Source organism: Mirounga angustirostris, unplaced genomic scaffold, assembly GCF_029215605.1.
Source record: "Mirounga angustirostris isolate CCGP_5_RB_7025 unplaced genomic scaffold, mMirAng1.0.hap1 SCAF_5, whole genome shotgun sequence".
Taxonomy (NCBI): Eukaryota; Metazoa; Chordata; class Mammalia; order Carnivora; family Phocidae; genus Mirounga; species Mirounga angustirostris.
In genome coordinates, this window is record NW_026991713.1 from 108,905,643 (window position 1) to 108,927,062 (window position 21,420).

At 36.1% G+C, this 21,420-nt stretch overlaps 1 protein-coding gene across 1 annotated transcript in view; it reads right to left on the minus strand.

Annotated features, from left to right (window-relative positions):
- CCDC7 (coiled-coil domain containing 7) overlaps positions 1-21,420 on the minus strand; it is a 177,009-nt gene that overhangs the window by 43,552 nt on the left and 112,037 nt on the right. Inside the window, exons 12-14 of the mRNA XM_064590292.1 lie at positions 19,651-19,736; positions 17,562-17,610; positions 7,114-7,179 (exon numbers count right to left, since the gene is read on the minus strand). Of these exons, the coding sequence (XP_064446362.1) occupies positions 7,114-7,179; positions 17,562-17,610; positions 19,651-19,736 (201 nt within the window). The remainder of the gene's footprint in view (positions 1-7,113; positions 7,180-17,561; positions 17,611-19,650; positions 19,737-21,420) is intronic.

Here is a 21,420-nt window from a genome sequence, read left to right on the forward strand (position 1 = left end):
ATAGAAACAATGTCCACAATCCAAACTATGGAAAGAGCCTAGATGTCCGTTGACAGATGAATGGATAAGAATATGTGGTGTATACATATATATACATATACACATACATACATACAACGGAATATTACCCAGCCATCAAAAAGGATAAAATCATACCATTTACAATGACATGGATGGAACTGGAGGGTATTATGCTAAGTGAAACAAGTCAGTCAGAGAAAGACAATTATCATATGGTTTCACTCATATGTGGAATTTAAGAAACAAAACAGGATCATAGAGGAAGGGAGGGAAAAATAAAATAAGATGAAATTAGAGACAGAGATAAACCATAAGAGACTCTTAACTATGGGGAAAAAACTGAGGGCTGCTGGAGAGGAGGTGGGTGGGGGGATGGGGTAACTCGGTGATGGGCATTAAGGAGGGCACCTGATGTAATGAGCACTGGGTATTATATGCAACAGATGAATAATTGAACTCTACATCTGAAACTAATGGTACACTATATGTTAACTAAATGAATTTAAATAAAATAAGTAAAATAAATAAATAAATAAATAATAAATAAATAAGTAAGTAAGTAAATAAATAAATAGAATCATCTCCATTAAGGTTTCTAAATGGTTGTTTTGGATAAAAAGGAAACCTATCGTTTTTTTCCTTTTCCTTTCTTTAAATTTTAACTCCTGTGTAGTTAATGTGCAGTGTTATATTAGTTTCAGGTGTACAAAATGGTGATTTACCATATATTACTCAGTGCTCACCAAGATAAGTGTACTCTTAATCCCCTTCAACTATTTCACACAACTTCCCACCCACCTCCCCTCTGGTAACCATCTGTTTGCTCTGTGAAGTTAAGAGTCGGTTTCTTGGTTTGTCTCTCTTCTTTTTCCTTTGTTTGTTTGTTTTTTCTTTTTTTAAAGATTTATTTGAGAGAGACAGCATGAGCAGAGGGGAGAGGCAGAAGGAGAAGCAGGCTTGCTGCTGAGTAGGGAGCCCGACATGGGGCTGATTCCAGGGTCCCAGGATGATGACCTGAGCTGAAGGCCAATGCTTAACCGACTGAGCCACCCAGATGTCCCTGTTTGTTTTGTTTCTTAAATTCCACATATGAGTGAAATCATATGGTAACTGTCTTTCTCTTTTGATATATAGATTTTGTTCTTTTTTATTGCTGAATTATATTGCATTATATATATATAATATATATAGTCATATATGACACATAACACAACACATATAATGTATATATATAACATATATGTTATATATATATAACATCTTCTTTACCTATCAATGGACATTTGGGGTGCTTCCATAGTTTGGCTATTGTAAATAATGCTACAATAAACATAGATCCCTTTGAATTCATGTTTTTGTTTTCTTTGGGTAATATATCCAGTAGTGTGATTCCTGGATCATACAGTAGTTCTGTTTTTAATATTTTGAGGAATGGCCATACCGTCTTCCACAGCGGCAGCACCAGTTTGCATTCCCACCAATAGTGAGTGCACCAGGGTTCCATTTTCTACACATCCTCATCCACATTTGATGTATCTTGAGGTTTTAATTTTAGCCATTCTGATGGGGTGAGATGATATCTCATTGTGATTTTGATTTGCATTTCCCTGATGATGGGTGATGTTGAGTATGTTTTAATGTGTCTGTTGGTGATCTAGATGTCTTCTGCCCATTTTTATTTTATTTTTTTATTTAAATTCAATTAGCCAAGGTATAGTACATCATTAGTTTTTTATATAATGTTCAATGATTCATTAGTTGAATATAACACCCACTGCTCATCATATTATGTGCCATCTTTAATTCCCATCACCCAGTTACCCCATCCTCCCCACCCCCTCCCTTTCCACAACCCTCAGTTTGTTTCTGAGAGTCAAGAGTCTCATATGGTTTATCTCCCTCTCTGATTTCTTCCCATTCAGTTTTCCCTCCCTTCCACTATGGGCCTCTGCACTATTCCTTATGTTCCACATATGGGTGAAACCATATGATAGTTGTCTTTCTCTGATTGACTTATTTCACTTAGTTCCATCCATGTCGATGTAAATGGTAGATATTCATCCTTTCTAATGACCGAGTAATATTCCATTGTATATATGAACCACATCTTCTTTATCCATTCATCCACTGAAGGACATCTCGGTGTCTTCCACAGTTTTTCTATTGTGGACATTGCTGCTATAAACATTGGGGTGCAGGTGCCCCTTCAGATCACTATGTTTGTATCCTTTGGGTAAATACTTAGTAGTGCAATTGCTAGGTCATAGGGTACCTCTAATTTTAACTTCTTGAGGAACCTCCATACTGTTTTCCAGAGTGGCTGCACTAGCTTGTCATTCCCACCAGCAGTGTAAGAAGGTTCCCCTTTTTCCACAACCTTGTCAACGTTTGTTGTTTCCTGTCTTGTTAATTTTTGCCATCTAACTAGTGTGAAGTGGTATTTCATTGTGGTTTTGATTTGTTTTCCCTGATGCTGAGTGATGCTTTTGAACATTTGTTCATGTCTGTTATCCATTTGTATGTCTTCTTTGGAGAAGCGTCTGTTCATGTCTTCTGCCCATTTTTTGACTGGGTTATTTGTTTTTTGGGTGTTGAGTTTGAGAAGTTCTTTATACATCTTGGATACCAGCCTTTTATCTGTAATGTCATTTGCAAATTTCTCCCATTCTGTGGGTTGCCTCTTTGGTTGACTGTTTCCTTGGCTGTGCAGAAGCTTTTTATCTTGATGAAGTCCCTAAAGTTCATTTTTGCTTTTGTTTTCCTTGCCTTTAGAGACATGTCTTGCAAGAAGTTGCTGTGGCTGATGTCAAAGAGGTTACTACCTATGTTCTCCTCTAGGATTTTGATGGATTCCTGTCTCACATTGAAGCCTTTCATCCATTTTGAGTTTATCTTTGTGTATGGTGTAAGAAAATGGCCCAGCTTCATTCTTCTTTATGTGGCTGTCCAAATGTCCTAGCACCATTTATTTAAGAGACTGTCTTTTTTTCCATTGGATATTCCTTCCTGCTTTGTTGAAGATTAGTTGACCATAGAGTTGAGGGTCCATTGTCTTCCTGCTTTTAAATTTTTTTTTATCCCTATATTTTGTAAATTTAATTACAATATGTCTTGGTGTCAGTCTGCTTTTGTTGATTTTGATGGGCGTTCTCTATGCCTCCTGGATCTGGGTATCTGTTTTCTTCCCTAGATTAGAGAAGTTTTCAGTGATTATTTCTTCAAATAAATTTTCTACTCCCTTTTCTCTCTTCTTCTTCTTCTGGGACTCCTATAACACAAATGTTAAAATCTTTGATGGAGTTACTGAATTCCCTAAGTCTATTCTCATGTTGTATAATTCTCTCTTGTTCAGTATCATTGCTTTCCATTATTTTGTCTTCTAGGCCATTAATTTATTCCTCTGCTTCTTCCAGCCTGCTGTTCATTGCATCAAGGATCTTTAACCTCATTTATTGCACTTTTCATCTCTGATTAATATTTTCTTAATTCTTTTATCTCTGTGGTAAGGGTCTCACTGATGTGTTCCATTCTTTTCTCAATCCCAGTGAATATCCTAATGATCATTGCTTTAAATTCTCCATCAGGCATATTATTTATATCTGCTTCACTTAGATCTCTGGCCATGACCTTATCTTCTTTCATTTGGGATACTTCCTCTGTCTTCTCATTTTTTCTAAGACTCTGCCTTGTCCTGTGTGCTAGAAAAGCCAGTTATGTTTCCCTCTCCTCTCCTAAAAGTAAGGGCCTTATGAAGAAGAGGTCAGGTAGTGCCCAGGGCCTAAAGGTTCAAGGAGTGCCTACAGTGTGTTGTATGTCTTCTGCTCTTATGTTCTGGCTGCTCTATCCTCCAGGTCAGTCGTTTCAGAGGCTTTCTTTGCCAGCTGTTGGCAGTGTTTGGTCCCTGGCCTGAATGTGGTTAGTTTTAATTAGGTGTACTCTGATCAGCTTGTGAAATGAGACTTGTTACCTCCTCCACTGGAACTGAGGCCCTGCAAAACTCTCTGAATGGTAGATGTGATGTGGACAGGGGTTTGTGCTGGTCTTCTGGGGGATGAGCCAACTGTGCCAGCACTGAGGTAAGTGTTACTGAGAAGGGCAGTTCCACTGGAGTACAGGGGAATGGCGCTTAGTGTAAACAAGCTAGGCCACCAGTGTCCACATTGCACTACTTCCTGCAGGTGGTTCTGTGTTTATGTTGAGGGGTGGGGCAGGGAACTAGTGACCAGCTGCTTTGTTCCCAGAGAGGTGTCTCAGTGAATGCTGCCTCTCAAGGGACATGCTCTGAGAAAAGCAAATAATCTCCCCACTATGTGCCCCAGGCACTCTTCGGATAACTGTTTCCATGTTGTATGTCCACAAGTTGTTTGCCTGCCTTCCCTCCAAGAGCAACACTGCCCTCTGGGCTCTATCCCAGCCAAGCCTCTTGACCTTTAAAACTGCAGGCTTTAAGCTGTGCTGGTTGCAAGAACTCATGAAGTTCAGCCCCTTTTGTTTTCCAAGCCAATGACTTTGAGGAGACCTTCCCCTTGTACGTTCCACTGCATGCTCTTCTCTGTCTTGCCATTCTCGATGACCACAGCTGCTTCCCCTCTGCCACAGCCAAGATCTGTTTCTCCCCTAAACCACATCTCTGCACGTCCTATCTTCTTTGATGTGCCCTCTTTCTGTAGTTGTCAGTCTTCAGGTTGGTTTCTGTGGTATTTAGGATGATTTGATAGTTACCAGGTTATATTCATGGAATGAGGTGAGTCTAGGGTCCTCCTATTCTGCCATCATCTTCCTGTCTTCTCTCTTGCTATTTTAAATTTTTTTTCTTTATCAATACTTTTTGCCATTTGATTACCATGTGTCTCGGTGTGGACCTCCTTGGGTTGATTTTGTTGGAAGATCTCTGTGCCTTCTGGATCTGGATATTTGTTTCCTTTCCCAGATCAGGGAAGTTTTCAGCTATTATTTCTTCAAATAAGTTTTCTGCCCCCTTTGGTCTCTCCTTCTGGGATCCCTATACTGAAAATATTATGCTTGATGAAGTCACTGAGTTCCTTAAGTCTGTTCTCTTTTGCATAATTTTTTTCTCTAACTTGCTCAGCTTGATTGCTTTCCATTATTGTCTTCCAGGTCATTTATTTGTTCCTCTGCTTCCTCTAGCCTGCTATTTATTCCATCATGTGTATTTTTAATTTCAATTATCATGTTCTTGGTCTCTGCTTGGTTCTTTTTAATCTCTTTTTTAGGGGTCTCATTGATGTCTTCCACTCTTTTCTCAAGTCCAGCGAGTATCATTATAATCATTACTTTAAATTCTCCATCAGGTATAACACATATCTGTTTCACTTAGGTCTCTTGATATGGTTTTGTCTGATTCTTTAATTTGGGACATGTTCCTGTGTTTTAGGAAAGTCAGCTATATCTCATGCTCTTAAAAGCGGCCTTATGAAGAAGAGGTACCATAGTAGCTGCAGTGCAACATCCCCTGTCCCAAGGAACTGATGCTCATGGGGTGTCTCTTACATGTGTTGCATGTGCCCTGCAGTTGTGTCCTAGCCACTTTTTTCTTCAGTCATCTGCAGAACTCTCTGCCTATTGTTGACAGTGTTTGGTCCCAGGCTGTGGTGGAGCACATTTTACAAGGTACACACCAGTCTGCTAGTGAAATGAGACCTGGCACTGCTTCTGTGGCAGTGGACCAGTGCTGCATGGGTAGGGCACACAATTTTAACAAGGTTGCAGCTTGGGTTTCCATAGGGCCTGCCACCACTGCCAGGACCAAGAGGACCAAAATGAGTAGACAAAAAAGGAGGTACTGGTGAAGTTTGCATGGGTCTTCTGGGGAAAGGGATCCACAGCACTGGGACTGAGGCAAATGGGAAGTTTGGGTCTACTGAAGGGTGAGAGGGTGGGGCTTAGTGTAAGGTACTGAATGTTGGCATCATGCTGGTTCCTAGAGATGGCCTTATGTTTATGCTGGAAGGTGGGGAAGAGTGAAGGCACCTAACACCTCCTTTGTCCTGGAGGGGTGTCCCTTTGATTCTCACCACTCTGAGATGAGTAAATAACTCTCCCTCCCATATATTCCAAGCATTTTTCAAACTGCTGCTACTATGCTGTACCTCCATAAGTTGTTTATTGTGCTGTCTCATTAAAGACAGGACTCAGCTTCCTAATACCCTTGGGGCTCTCTCAGAGCCCACCTGCTAATTTTTAAAATTCCAGGCTTTAAGTCCTGCTACTTGTGAGAACTCACAAAATTTGGAGCCTCTTGTTTTCAAAGTCAAATGTTACGGAGATTCATCTTCTCCATGCAGGCTCCCCAGTGTAACGGTCTGCTTCTCTTCCCTCTTTTACTCACAGTGTCCCTTCCTCCTGGGGACAGTCCCACATGCATGTTTAGCTCCCCACCATGTCCTCACCCTGCCTACCCTCTTCAATGTGGCCTCTTTTCTACCTTTAATTGTGGAGTTTGTTCTGCCAGCCTTCAGGTTGTTTTCTGGGTTATTTATGCTGATATGAGTGTTATCTAGCTATATCTGTAGGATGAGCTGTGCTTAGGGTCCTCCTATTCTGCCATTTTCCCAGCCTCCTTCCATTGCTTTTTTATATCTATTTTGTCTTCAGCCACATTTTGGAATTATATCATTAATAAATTTGTGTATTATCTTGCATTTTTTCAAAGGAAAAGTAATATAAAAATAATTATACTTTTGTCTATCCACTTATGAAAATGTTTGTAGCTTTTTTCATTTCTTTAATCATTTAACAAGAATTTCATAAAGAGTAGTAAAAACCAATATCCTAGTTTAATTGAGTTGAGCTGGAATGCCTGCATTATTGTCCACATAACAGTGTCTCAGTTTGAAATAGATTTATTTTATTTGATTAAGGAAGTTTACTTTTCTATTTTATTGTTTTGAGTAATAATGAATATTAAATTTTATTAATGTATTCCTAGTACATAAAATGAAAGTACTTTAAATCTGGAAAAATAGTACAATACACCTATTAGTTTTCAAGGTCAAAATTATTCATTTAAAAGTTGTTTACAGATATTTCTTTCACTTGTTAACAATTTTAAAAGAACATTATGTAATTTACCTGGAAAGCCTGTTTCAGTTGTTCCTGAAGGACTTTGTTCTCAATTTCCAGAGCGTGGGCTACTTTCTACGATGTAATATGAGGGAGAAAATGCATTCATTTTAGTATTTCTGTTTCTATGAATTTATTGTTACAATTATTATCTTTCTAAAATACAGAGATAGCCAAGATGATGACTGGAGCACACACAGTACTTGCACTTTTCTCAGGAATAATGGCGGATAATTTCTGCAGCTGTATCTTCCTACTGATTTTCTACAGGAAAACTGACTTGAATCTGATAAATTATTACTACAGTAAGTTAAATATTTCATTTTTCCTTTTCTCTAGGCCTGAAAAATTTAAATACAAACATTTCAAATTTTATGAAAAGAAGCAACTCTACTCTTAACAGAAAATAAGCAGAGTTTTGACTCTGTGAGAATGAATGGATTCTGTTACACATGAAATGTCTCAGCAATTCTCCATCAGATGAGAGACAGTTTGAGGAATCATATCTAAAATCCCCAGCTCTGTTTCTGGTATAGCAGGGCAAGTTCCTACAGGACAGACCCTGCCACACATAAAAACTACAAACCCAGAACAAAATATAAATATCAACACTGGATAGCAACCAAGAATAGGTGGATTCTTGAGAGAAGGTGATGCTTGGAAGAAGAAAGAGTCCTAGGTAAGATTCTTGTTTCCTGGCTTCTAGTCTGAGGGCAAGCCCTACCTGAGCCAGACAGCGCATCTAATAGCTGATTTAAAAAAAAAAAATGAGTTTTTACACCTTACAAACCAGAGGAAGGAAATCAGGGCAATCATAACCACTGAAAAACTTAGGGGAAGTCACACAAAAGAGACAATGAGAGAAGGCGACCCAAACTCTGTATAAACCCTTCCCAACCTCCCCCCGCCAAGCCCTGAACCACATATGCATAGGGAAGACCAAGCAGCCTACCAAAACCTAAAAGAACTGAAATGCAATTTGAGCTGCTGCCTAAACACAGAATTTTCATTTTGCATCCAATAATGTTAAGTATATTAATGCAAAACAAACAAAAATAAGCCATACCAGAAGAATATAGCAGAATCCAGAGTTTGAACATGATATTCCCAATATTCAATATACAATTTAGAATTACTTGACATTTAAAGAAACAGCAAAATGACACTTACTCATAAGATAAAAACAATCTACAGAGAGTGATCTCAAGATAGATTTGATTTTAAAATTAGTGTACAAGAATTTTAAAGCAGCTATTATAACAATACCCAAAGTAAGGGCAAATATGTTCATAATGAAGGAAATAATAAAAATTTCAGCTGATTATTATGACCTATAAAAAAGAGCCAATGTAAATTACAGTAGAGAAAAACACAGTACCTGAATTTTAAAAATTTAAAGGATGAGCATAGGTGCAAATTGGATAGGACAGTGGAAAGAGTCAGACCATTTGAAGATACATCAGTAGAAAACACCTATCTAAAGACATAAGAATATTTTAAAAATGAAGAGGGACTGAGGAACATTTGGAATACTATCAAATATCTAACATGTAATTGCTTTCTCATAAGGAAAAGAGAGAAAGTGATAGAAAAAATGGTTGAAAAAGTAGCTGAAATTTTCTCAAATTTGGTAAGATTTACATACTCAAGATGCCCAGCAAACCCCAAGTTGATGTATATAAAGAAAATCATGCCTACACACATCAGAATGAAATGTTGAAAACCAAGTGAAAAGAGAAAATCTTAAAAGTAGACGAAGAGAATGCCAAATTACATGAGAGAAATGTTGCTTTAAATGACTGCTTCTCATCAGAAAAATATGAATTTTAAATGAAAATGGAAAACCATCTTCAAAGTATAGAGTAAATGTTTCTCTTCTGAAAGTGTTATCTTAAGAAACAGAAGAAAGATTTAAATCTATATTTTTATTCTCATTGAAATTTGAAAGAATACAAATACAACATCTATAAAAACAGAAAAAGGTAATAATGAGGACAAAAGCCTTCTAGCTCCTGTTAAAGAGATCTCTGTCTAGGACTATAATGTACTGTGGAAACTCACATTCAGAAATAGGCACAGAAATATAACAAGCCATTTACTGGGACTAAGTAACTTCAGAGAGGAAGACTAATTTGAATGATACAAAGAGGTATCCCCACTAAGGCAGATCTAAAGGGGCAGACAGAAAATAACTACAAGAAAACAGAACTCAGAAAGCTCTGATGGATGCATTTATAGCCATAAATTAAGATCCACTGAGATTATTTTTTAAACATAGTTTTGAACTTAAAATGTCAAGAGGGAAGACACTATTGGACTTCCTGGAAAGACGGCAGAGTAGGAGGATCCTAACTTCACCTCATCCCACAGAAACAAATAGATAACAGTGCAAATAACCCAGTGCAAATCAGTGCAAATAACCCAGAAAAAGACACAAAGACTGGCAGAACAAACTCCACAACTAAATGTAGAGAAAAGGCTACATCAAAGAAGGTAGGAAGGGTGGAGACACTGTAGGGACCTAAATGGATAGTGGGCCATCCATGGGAGGGAGCGGTCTGTTGGCACAGAGAGGGGTAAGAAATAGACTATCACACTGGAGACCCTGAACAGGGAAGATTAATCCCCATAACATTTGGCTCTGAAAATCAGGGGGGCCAGATTTCATGAGTTCTTACAACCAGCAGGATTTAACCCTAGAATTTTCAAAAGTCAGTGACTCCACTCTAAAAGAGCCTGGAGGGTATTAGGAAGCTGAGTCCTCAGCCTTAAAGAGAAAGCACAACTGCTAGTAAGATACAGCTTAGAAGCAGCAGTTTCAAAAATATTTGGGCATATAGGAGGGAGAGTTAGTTAGTAATCCCAGAGTTCACTGAGGAACTTCTCCAGGAAAAAAGGAGCTAGCAGGTGCCATTTCCTTCCCCATCCCACAGCATAATCACATAGCCACATGTGGGAACCAGCCAGGCACTGGCGTTCACTATCTAACTTCCCTACACCATCCCTTCCCCCCTCCAGCTGAGGCTGCCTCAGTCCCAAAGCTGTGGGTCCCCTCCCCAGAAAACCAGTGCAAACCATGCCAACACTGCATCTCCTGAATTCTTGCAGAGGACAAGTGCGTATTATTAAGACTGCACTCCCCTGAGCAGCTGTGGCTGGCTCAGTCTCAGAAGTGGCTACGCACCCCTGTGGGAAGAAGACAGACATAGCCTTATTAAAAGAGCATGCCCCACTACTTTCAAGGGCAAGAGATGTAACTGACTTTCCTAACACATAGAAACAGACACAGAGAGTTAGGCAAAATGAAGAAACAGAGGAATATGTCCCAAATTAAAGAATAAGACAAAATCATAGCAAGAGACCTAAGTGAAACAGTTGTAACTCATAACCTAAGTTATGCCTGATAATTTAAAGTGATGATTATAATGATATTCAGTGGACTTGAGAAAAGAATAGAAGACGTCAATGAGACCCTTAACAAAGAGATTAAAAAGAAAACAGAGATCAAGAATATGACAATTGAAATTAAAAATACACATGATGGAATAAATAGCAGGCTAGAGGGAGCAGAAGAACAAATTAATAACCTGGAAGACAGAATAATGGAAAGTATTCGAGCAAAGTAAGTGAGAGAAAAATATATATATACAAAATGAGAACAGACTTAAGGAACTCAGTGACTTCATCAAGCATAATAATATTCACAGTGTAGGGATCCCAGAAGAAGGAGAGACAAAAGGGGGCAGAAAATTTATTTAAAGAAATAATAGCTGAAAACATTCCTAATCTGGGAAAGGAAACAGATATCCAGATCCAGAAAGCAGAGATCCCCCAACAAAATCAACCCAAGGAGGTCCACACCAAGACATCTGCTAATCACAATGTAGTGATAAAGAGAAAATTTTTTAAGCAGCAAGAGAAAAAACTATTACATACAACGGAAACCCCATAAGGATATCAGCTGGTTTTCAGCAGAAACTTTGCAGGCTAGAAAGGAGTGCCATGATAAATTCAAAGTGCTGAAAGGGAGAAATCTGCAGCCAATAATACTCTATTCAGCAAGGCTATAATTCAGAATAGAAACAGCGATAAAGAGTTTCTCAGACAAATAAAAACTAAAGGAGCTCATGACCACTAAACCGTCCCCACAAGAAATATTAATGGGGACTCTTAGAGTGGAAAGGAAAGACCATAAGTGAGAATATGGAAAGTACAAAACACAACAAAAGTAAAAATAAGTCTATCTGTAAATATCAGTGAAGGGATTCACAAAATAAAAGGATTTATAATATGACACCACATACCTAAAATGGGAGAGAGTGAGAGAGTAAGGAATGGGTTCCAATTTAAGTGACCATCAACTTCATACAGATTGTTACATGCAATGTTCTATACAAACCTAATGGTAACCCCAAACCCAAATCCAGTAATAGATATGCAAAGAATAAGAAAAAGAAAAAGAAATCCGAGTATATCACTAAAGAAAGCCAGCAAATGATTAAAGATAGCAAGAGCTAAAGGGATCAGAGAAAAACTATAGAAACCAGAAAACATGTAACAAAATGGCAATAAATATATATCTATCAATAATTACTCTGAGTATAAATGGATTAAACACTGCAGTCAAAGGACATAGGGATACAGAATGGATAAAAAAACAAGACTCATCTATTTCAGACCTGAAGAGACCTGCAGATTGAAAGTGAGGGAATGGAGAAACATCATGCAAATAGATGTCAAAAGAAAACTGTAGTAGCAAGATTTTAGAAGGAAGGGGTGAGCACATTTTGCCTGTGGGAGAAACATTAACTTGTGGCCAGAGGAAAGATTATCACAGACTATTTCCAAAAATGGCCATCTATAATTTGTCCCACTCATACATACATATATATATATATTCTACTTCTCTCATCAAGACTCTTTTCCCTCACTGTGAGTCTGGGCTGGCTCCTAACCAATAAAATGTAATGGAAATTATGTTCTCAGGCTTCTGAGCTCAGATCATAAGAGATCTTGCAGCTTCTACTTTTGACCTATTAGATTCAAGCTGCCATGGAAGGATGGATGCTTGGGCTTGACTATTAAATGATGAGGAATGACATGAGAAAGATTCAGTCCTTAACCATTCCTCCAACCACCAGACATCTGAGGAATTAAAAATGAAGAAAAAGGGGGAGAAGAAATTAATAAAGATGAAGATTAAAGTAATTAAATAGAAAACAGTAACAGCAACAAGAAATAAAACAGAACAGTTAAATGAAACCTAAAATCAGTTAGTTGAAAGCACCGGTAATACACAGTCGCCTGACAAACCTGATTGAGAGGAAAACAAACAAAAAACAAATACTTCTATAAATGAAAAATAAACGGAAAAAGAGATACAGGAAAAAGAAAACAAAATAAATCCTAAAATAGCATAATGTAAACTTCTAACCAATGGCTTTGAAAAAAACCATTAAAAATGGATGAATCTATATTAAAATAAACGCACCAATAATCTCAAAAGGAATTGGGACAAGTGGTCAAAGAGCTATCATTTCTTTTAAAAAAGGCTCCTAAATGATTTCTATATAATCTTCAAATTATGTCTCCCTCATTAAAAAAAAAGTCCTTTTTAAATTCTGACTAAATGTATTACATTTGTTATATTAATTTGAAAAGATCAATATTTTTATAACATTAAATTTTCCCATTTGGCAACACTAAAATTTAGATTACAAGAAGTACTACTTACAATTCCATCTTAATAAATTCATGTAACTTATAATTAACTACTTTATCACTGAGTTAAATTATTCCAAAAACCCTCTAATTGTTCTTCCTGACTGCAAAATCCAATCTGTACCCCCAAATTCATCTTTCATAAAGCTGGCACAGTAATATTAATAAAAAATACCAAATGGATCATTCTTAATATTCTTCAATAAATCCCCATTTCTTACTCAGAATACAAACTATTAATGCCATCCATACTTGGCCTCTCTCAGAATTCCTACTACTCTTCTCCTTAATCCAAAAATCCTATCATACTCAAGCACTTGAATTTCTCTGAATAGCCTCTGTTCCCTCGGGTCTTTGTCTTTATACATATTATTTCTAAATAGAAATCCTTCCTGTTTTCTAACACCATATTCTCAATTGCTATGTCATAATTCCCTTTTTATATTGCATTTATTATGTTGGAATTAGGGATATTATGTATCAACTATGTGTTAACATATTCAGCTTTGAAATTAATATAGTCAATTATATCTCATTTTTTAAAATAAATTCTTTAGAAGCCTTAGATTAAAAAATTCAGTATTTTTATCAAGTCTGCACCTTCTATATTACATTATATTATGATATATGCAACAAATTTATTCAATTTATTCACATACATATAGAATGCAATTATAGTTACTGTTTATATATTTAATATCCTTAATACTTAAAGAGTAAGTACTTTTAACAGAGAGTTCTTGGCACTATGCATAGAAAAGACAAGTTAAGTTTCTATAAACTTTAAAAATTGATGATCCTTGAAAAGAAACAATAAATGGGGAGATCACATTTGCAAGTACGCTCTTAGTCATTTTAGCCCACCAAAAAATAGAGAGGATCCTGGGCTATCCAGTCCAACCAGGGTATATCTTATAACTCTTCAAATCTGGTCAAGTTATTTAATATCTCTGAGTTTCCTCTTCTAAAAATGGAATACAGTAGTCTCCCCTTATCCATGGTTTTGCTTTCTGCAGTTTCAATTACCTATGCTCAACCCCAGTCTGAAAGCAGTTGACTATAGTCAGAGATCAATAGTAGCTTAATGCTATGGCACAATGCCTATGTAATTTCACCTCACTTTATCTCATCATGTATACATTTTATCATCTCATGTCATCACAAGGAGGAATACTGTACAATGAGATTTTGAGAGAAATCACATTCATATAATTTTTATTGCAGTATATTGTTATAATTTTTCTATTTTTATTATTGTTGTTAATCTCTTACTATGTCTAATTAATAAATTAAATTCTAGCATAGGTATGTATGTATCTCTGTATGTATAAGAAAAAGCACAGAATATACAGGGTTTGGAACTATCCACAGTTTCAGGCATCCCCTGAGGGTCTTGGAATGTATCCCTATGGATAAGGGAGGACTACTATGATAGTAATTACTGCTAAGCCTACTAAAATATGGTATATGTGATTTGACTCAGAAAACAGTCAAATATGTAAAATATTTCTATATTCTAAAATTTTAGGTTACAAAAAAATATGTCCTCATCCATATGATTAAGCTGCCAATTAACCCACCTAGTGGATACTTGCCTAAAGTAAATGCACTCTATTTTTCTAACAAATAATCTGAAAAGCAAGTTAATAGAATAACAAAACACTTTATAACATTTTATCTAAGCATGATTTTGTTAAGTACAATCCTGCTAGTCCATATGATGTCTTTGATGAAAAAAGACCCTTTGTTCAGGCAAATGCAGCCCTATGCCAGGGTACACAGTTGGCAAACCATGGGCTAGATTTCAACATCTGCTTTTCCCTTAACCCACTCCCTGCACAATTGTACAAAGTAAGGGCAGCCTTGGGTCCAAATGGATTATTTAATCTACATCCTTGAAAAGAATGTTAGAATAATTACTGGAATAATGATCCTCTAAAAGGTACACAACCAACAGCAACAAAAAACAAGTTCATTTAAAAACTAAAATAAAGTTTTATAGGACTTATTAAAACATTTTAAAAGCATTATAATTACTTGAACAAATAGATAATAATACCAATTGATTCTGTTATCCATGCTGCCTGAGGAAGCAAAACCAAATATATTTTCGCTAACTGCAAATGCTGAGTAGGGTTCAGAGAACCTTATTTGCAGTTCAGATTTCACTACCAATTTATTCTCTAACCCCAAGCAAGTCACTTTTTAGCTTCTATTGATCTCTGCAAAATATCCTAGATCAATGATAGTTCAGAATAGAGTTTGGAAGAGGAAAATAAATTACTTTAAAATTCTCATTAAATCCATAGACCTTCTCCAGAAAAAATTATACTTACACAAAAAATTTTGACTTTAAATTCAGACAAAAAAGAAATTTTAAATGACATTAGCTGCCACAGACTGAATGTTTATGCCCCCCCTCTCAATATTCATATACTGTAACCTAATCCCCATGTGATGGTATTTGGAATCACCTTTGGGAGGTGATTAGGTCATGAAGGTAGTACACTCATGAATGGTTTAATGCCTTTATAAAAGAGGCTCCAGAGATCTCCCTTGCCCTTTCTGCCATGTGAAAACACAGAAAGATAGCCTTCTATAAACCAGGAATTTGGCTCTCGCCAGACACCAAATCTGCTGGTGCCTGATCTTAGACTTCCCAGCCTCCGGAACTGTAAGAAATAAATGTTATTTAAGTCACCCATTCTTTATCATAGAATCCTACTGTGGTCTGAATTTTTGTGTCTCTCCTCCCCTCCCCCGCAAATTCATATGTTGAAATCCAGTGCCCAGTGTGTTGGTATTAGGTTGTGGGGCCTTTGAGAAGTGATTAGGTCATGAGGGCAGAGCCCTTGTGAATGAGATTAATGTCCTTATAAAAGAGGCCTGAGAGAATGCCCTTGACTTTTCTGCCATGTGAGAAAGAATAAGAAGTCTGCAATCCAGAAGAGGGCCCTCACCCCACCATATTGACACTCTGATCCTGACCTTCCAGACCCCAGAACTGTGAGAAATAAATTTCTGGGGTTTTTAAATTTCATTTTATTTTTTTTAAAAGATTTTATTTATTCATTTATTTAGAGAGGGAGAGAGAAGGTGTACACACACATGAAAAGGGAGGGGCAGAAGGAGAGAGGGAATTTCAAGTAGACTCCATGCTGAGCATGGAGCCCCACACAGGGCTCGATCCCACAACCCTGAGATCATGATCTGAGCTGAAATCAAGAGTCAGATGCTCAACCAACTGAGCCACCCAGGCGCCCCAAATTTCTGTTGTTTATAAACTAACCAGTCACTGATATTTTTTAAAAAACACTCTGAATGGACTAAAACACAGTCCAAATGAACTAAAACACTAACTTCTAATATTAATTATATAATGGGATTACAATAATTTGATTAATATACAAAATACTGTTCTATATAAAATAAAATGGTAAATGTGGTAGGCAGAATTCTAATATGGCCAGCATGATCTCCATCCCTGTGGTTATGCTCTGAATATTCCACTCCCTTTGAGTATGGGTGGGACCTGTGATTTGATTCTAGCCAATAGAAGATAACAAAGTGATGAGATGCCACTTACTTTATTAGATTGTAGTATATAGCTAAAGTGACAAGGTATCATTCTCATGATCATGTTACATTATTTAAGGCTCTGTCTTAGCCAAAAAGAGAAATTTTGGGCTGGCCTTGAGGAAGAAGCAAGCTGCTGTGATGTAAACTGCCTGTGGAAAAGGTCCCATGGCCAAATGCCTCAGTCCTAGGAAGGAACTGAAGTTTGACACATCCACTTGAGCTTAGAAGAGTACCCTAACTAATAGAATGGAATAGAGCCTACCTAACACCTTAATTGCCTTTAGTGAGCATAGGACCAAGCTAGGACATAGCTAAGCCTGCTCAGCCTCCTAACCCACTCAAACCGTGAGATGATATAAGTTGTTTTAATAACTGAAAAATTTATGGTAACTTGTTATGCAGAAATAGAAAATTAAGACCATAAAGCTGAATATTTTATATTCAATATCTCAAGTGGTACTCTCATTTTCTTCCCAAATTTACGTTACCTGATTCTTAAAGCATTCAGGTGCATGCTTGTGGGACCCTTAACTCCAGCCACTCACTGAAATGAGTGGTATGATGCTCTGGCTGTTATTTTAAAAAGTTTAACTTGTACCAAAAAGAAAAAAAAGTATTCCAAAGTCAAGATGAAATAAAAGGTTACTTACCTTTCATTGGATCACATAAAAAAGAGTGGGCTCTATAGTTCACAATTACTGAAGGGCTTTTTCTTATTTGATTTTTGTAACTCTTATATCACCTTTTTGAGATAGAGAAGATATTGTTTTACCCATTTTACTGACCAAAAATATAAAGCTCAAGTAGTTTAAAGGGACTTGTCCAGTGTCACAGAACTTAGTAAGACCCTGTTTTAACTCCCAATATGATCTTATTTCCTCCATGATATTACCTGTAGTTGAGTAAACCATGGTAATCTTCATAACCTTGACAATAAACATGCTTGGATTTACCATTTTATTTTCTGAAACTTATTGAGAAAAGTCAACCAACAAGGAAGAAATATCTTAGAAAGAACTTTAATACACACATACAAATATACACACATACACATACACATCCCTATGTTCACATGCATACTAATGTTGTCTACACATATAATTATCAGAGAATATACTAATTAAATTTAGATGCATAGAGAGAGTATGTGTTCTTACCTGGACTTGAAGCAAATCTCCTTTTATTTCTTTGACTAGAGGTTTCTTCCTGTTATTAAAAAGGTTTTTAAATATATCATGATATTTTAAATTGCATGACTGCTTTCTTGAGTAGTACTTAAACCATTTGTAAATAAAATTTCTCAAAAGAAATTCATATTTTTAAGAATCATAATCCATATAAGTGATAAATAATTGAATAACATTTCTCAAGCTAATTTCTCATTGGTATGATTAAAATATGGAAGTGAGATAAGGCAAGGATTTTCAAAGTACATTGATCATTTTTTCCTCTCTGGTCATCTTTTCTTAAGTTTTCATTTAAATTACAGTTAGTTAATATACAGTGTAATATTAGTTTCAGATGTACAATGCAGTGATTCAACACTTCCATACAACACCCAGTGCTCATCACAGTACACTCCTTAATCCCCATCACCTATTTAGCCCACCCCCTTACCTACTTCCCCTCTGGTAACTGTCAGTTTGTTTTCTATAGTCTGTTTCTTGGTTTGCCAACAACACAAGAAACAGTAGGTGTTGGCAAGGATATGGAGAAAGGGGAACACTCTTACATTATTGGTGGGAATGCAAACTGGGCAGCCACTCTGGAAAACAATATGGAGCTTCCTCAAAAAGTTAAAAATAGAACTATCCTACGATTCAGCAATTGCACTACTAGATATTGACCCAAAGAATACAAAAATACTAGTTCAACAAGATATATGCACCCCGATGTTTATAGCAGCATTATCTACAAAGGCCAAATTATGGAAACAGCCCAAGTGTCCATTGACTGATGAATGAATAAAGAAGATGTGATATGTGTATATAGATATACAAGTGCACTTGTGATGAGCAGTGGGATGTTTGGAAGTGTTTAATCACTGTATTGAGGCGCCTGGGTGGCTCAGTTGGTTAAGCGACTGCCTTCGGCTCAGGTCATGATCCTGGAGTCCCTGGATCGAGTCCCACATCGGGCTCCCTGCTCGGCAGGGAGTCTGCTTCTCCCTCTGACCCTCCCCCCTCTCATGTGCTCTCTCTCATTCTCTCTCTCTCAAATAAATAAATAAAATCTTTAAAAAAAAATCACTGTATTGTACACCTGAAACTAATATTGCACTATATATCAAATAACTGGAATTTAACTAAAAACTTAAGAAAAGATGACCAGAGAGGAAAAAATGATCAATGTACTTTGCAAATCCTTGCCTTATCTCACTTCCATATTTTAATCATACCAATGAGAAATCAGCTTGAGAAATGTTATTCCACACACACACACACACACACACACAGGAACACACACTGGAATATTACTCAGACATTAAAAAGAATGAAATCTTGCCATATGCAACGATGTGGATGGAGCTAGAGAATATTATGCTAAGGGAAATAAGTTAGTCAGAGAAAGACAAATACCATATGTGGAATTTAAGAAACAAAACAAATAAGCAAAAGAAAAAAGGAAAGAGAGTGGTCATCTTTTCTGAGACAAAGGTCAAGGCTGTCCATCGAATTTCTTTTCAGAATTTGTAAAACTCTATAAAGATTAAATTCACAGTTTCTTTTAAAAATAATTTTATGTTAGGATTTGACTAAAGCAAATTCAAAATGCAAAAAAATATTTTATATTACTAAAGAAAATATTCACTTAATAAGGCTACTTTACAATAATCCACATGCATAAAAAATAGATAATTGATTTTATAAAATAAGTATAATCAAGTAGAGTAAAAAAAAGAACAGCCCAGACTAAAGAGTTAATGTGCAAATCACAAATCATTAACCAAACCACCAGGGAAACAATGTAAATCCTTTTGTCCCTAAAATGATTTTCAGATTTAATTCTGTTTACTTATTCCTTAATATCTTGTGTTTCATTCTCCACTAACCCCCCTTTAGCTCTTTCTTCTTCCCTTCTCAGTCCTCTCCCACCATCATATCCTGGTCTGCTTATAAAACTATGTATTACATAGTGTTATATCTTTTAGAAACTGTTAAGTTATGCTTATATGACCTCAAATTGTATAAAATGAAAATATAAATTAACAAGGAAAAAATATTAACATGTAGCTTTATGTCTTACTCTTCTGAATCCTCAGGTTTTCCTTTGTCTTTTTTCTTCTCAGTTTTTATAGTTTTCTTTGTCCTATTGTACGTTGACTTTGTTTTCTGTGTAATTTTATATAAGCCAGAAATAGATAGTTAATGAGGTAATAAATTAGACGGAAATAAAAGATAATAAACATTACCAAGATCTCAATTTTACTTTGAGAATCACTATGCTATGTTTCAAGGAAAATTATCTAAACCGAAGCAAAACAAAATTAAGGATACAGTCGGGATGTTTCTTATGGCAATTTACTCTCTATATAAAAAAATTAAGTTCCCCTGGCAAATTGCAATCAATTCTTCTATAATATAACATATGCCTTTCTGAAAATCATCTCACTATGAAAAATCATGCACTAAGAACTTCAGGATATATGAGAGAAATGAGGTAAGGTGCCCAGCATGCAAAAAACACTGTCAATGATACATTTTTTAAAAAATAGAAACCTAATAAAAACAGTTCTGTTTTACACAGTTAAATGATTTAAGAAATACTTAGTATGAGAAATATAGCTAGCTCTTTATCTTGAGAAAGACTTGAAACTTGTTTGTGCAAATGAGCATCGAATAGGTTGCAACTTGTTATTGTGGTTTTGGAAGAAGGCTTATCTAAAATCGGACAAAAAGTTGTAACAGATGTGGACTCGTGTGGTATACTAAAAACATGGTGAACCGAGATAGTGTATAGAGTAAATTTTCTGCTTTCACCTTGTACTTTTTGCAGATGAAATTGTACATAAACATGTAAAATTCATATTTGGTTCAAATTGATTGTGTTCAAATTTGCATTTCAAAGCAAATACAGGAGAACTAACCACATACTTTAAAGTATTTTTGAACTACTGTGTAGTACCAGATTATTTTATATAAGAAATTGAGAAAAAACTTAACAATTAGATTATTTAAATTTTTAGATGGCCTTAATAATAGAGACATATTAAGGCACACATTAGGTGTTTATTTCCTGTTTTATACCAAAACTTCCAATAGACACAAATTCAGTAGTGGCAAAGTTCTCACAAGTTAAACAAAAAGTGTAATAATACCTCATAAAATATGAAAAATAAGTATAATTTTTAATGAGAATTGTTAAGGTCCCCAAATAACTTTCTAGTTTAAATATGAGTTTTGGGATATACTCCCTATATGGAAAAATCTAATATACATTGACAATCAAAAAATACTTTAAAAATGAAAAGGAAAAAGGCTAAAAAATAGTGCTCAAAAAATATGATCAACAGATTATCTGTGAGTTTTGAGAGAACTTAAAGCGACTAATATGCTTATAATCGCAGTACATGATGGAGAGAAGAGGTACAGAAAGAAAATATGTATTTGAAGAAACAATGGCCAAATTTATTTTTTTGGGGTAATTTTTAAAAAAATTTTATTGTTATGTTAATCACCATACATTACATCATTAGTTTTTGATGTAGTGTTCTATGATTCATTGCTTGTGCATAACACCCAGTGCTCCATGCAGAGCATGCCCTCTTTAATACCCATCACCAGGCTAACCCATCCCCCCACCCCCTCCCCTCTAGAACCCTCAGTTTGTTTTTCAGAGTCCATCCTCTCTCATGGTTCATCTCCCCCTCCGATTTCCCCTCCTTCATTCTTCCCCTCCTGCTATGTTCTTCTTTTTTTTTTTTTTTTTAACATATATCGCATTATTTGTTTCACAGGTACAGGTCTGTGATTCAACAGTCTTGCACAATTCACAGCGCTCACCATAGCACATACC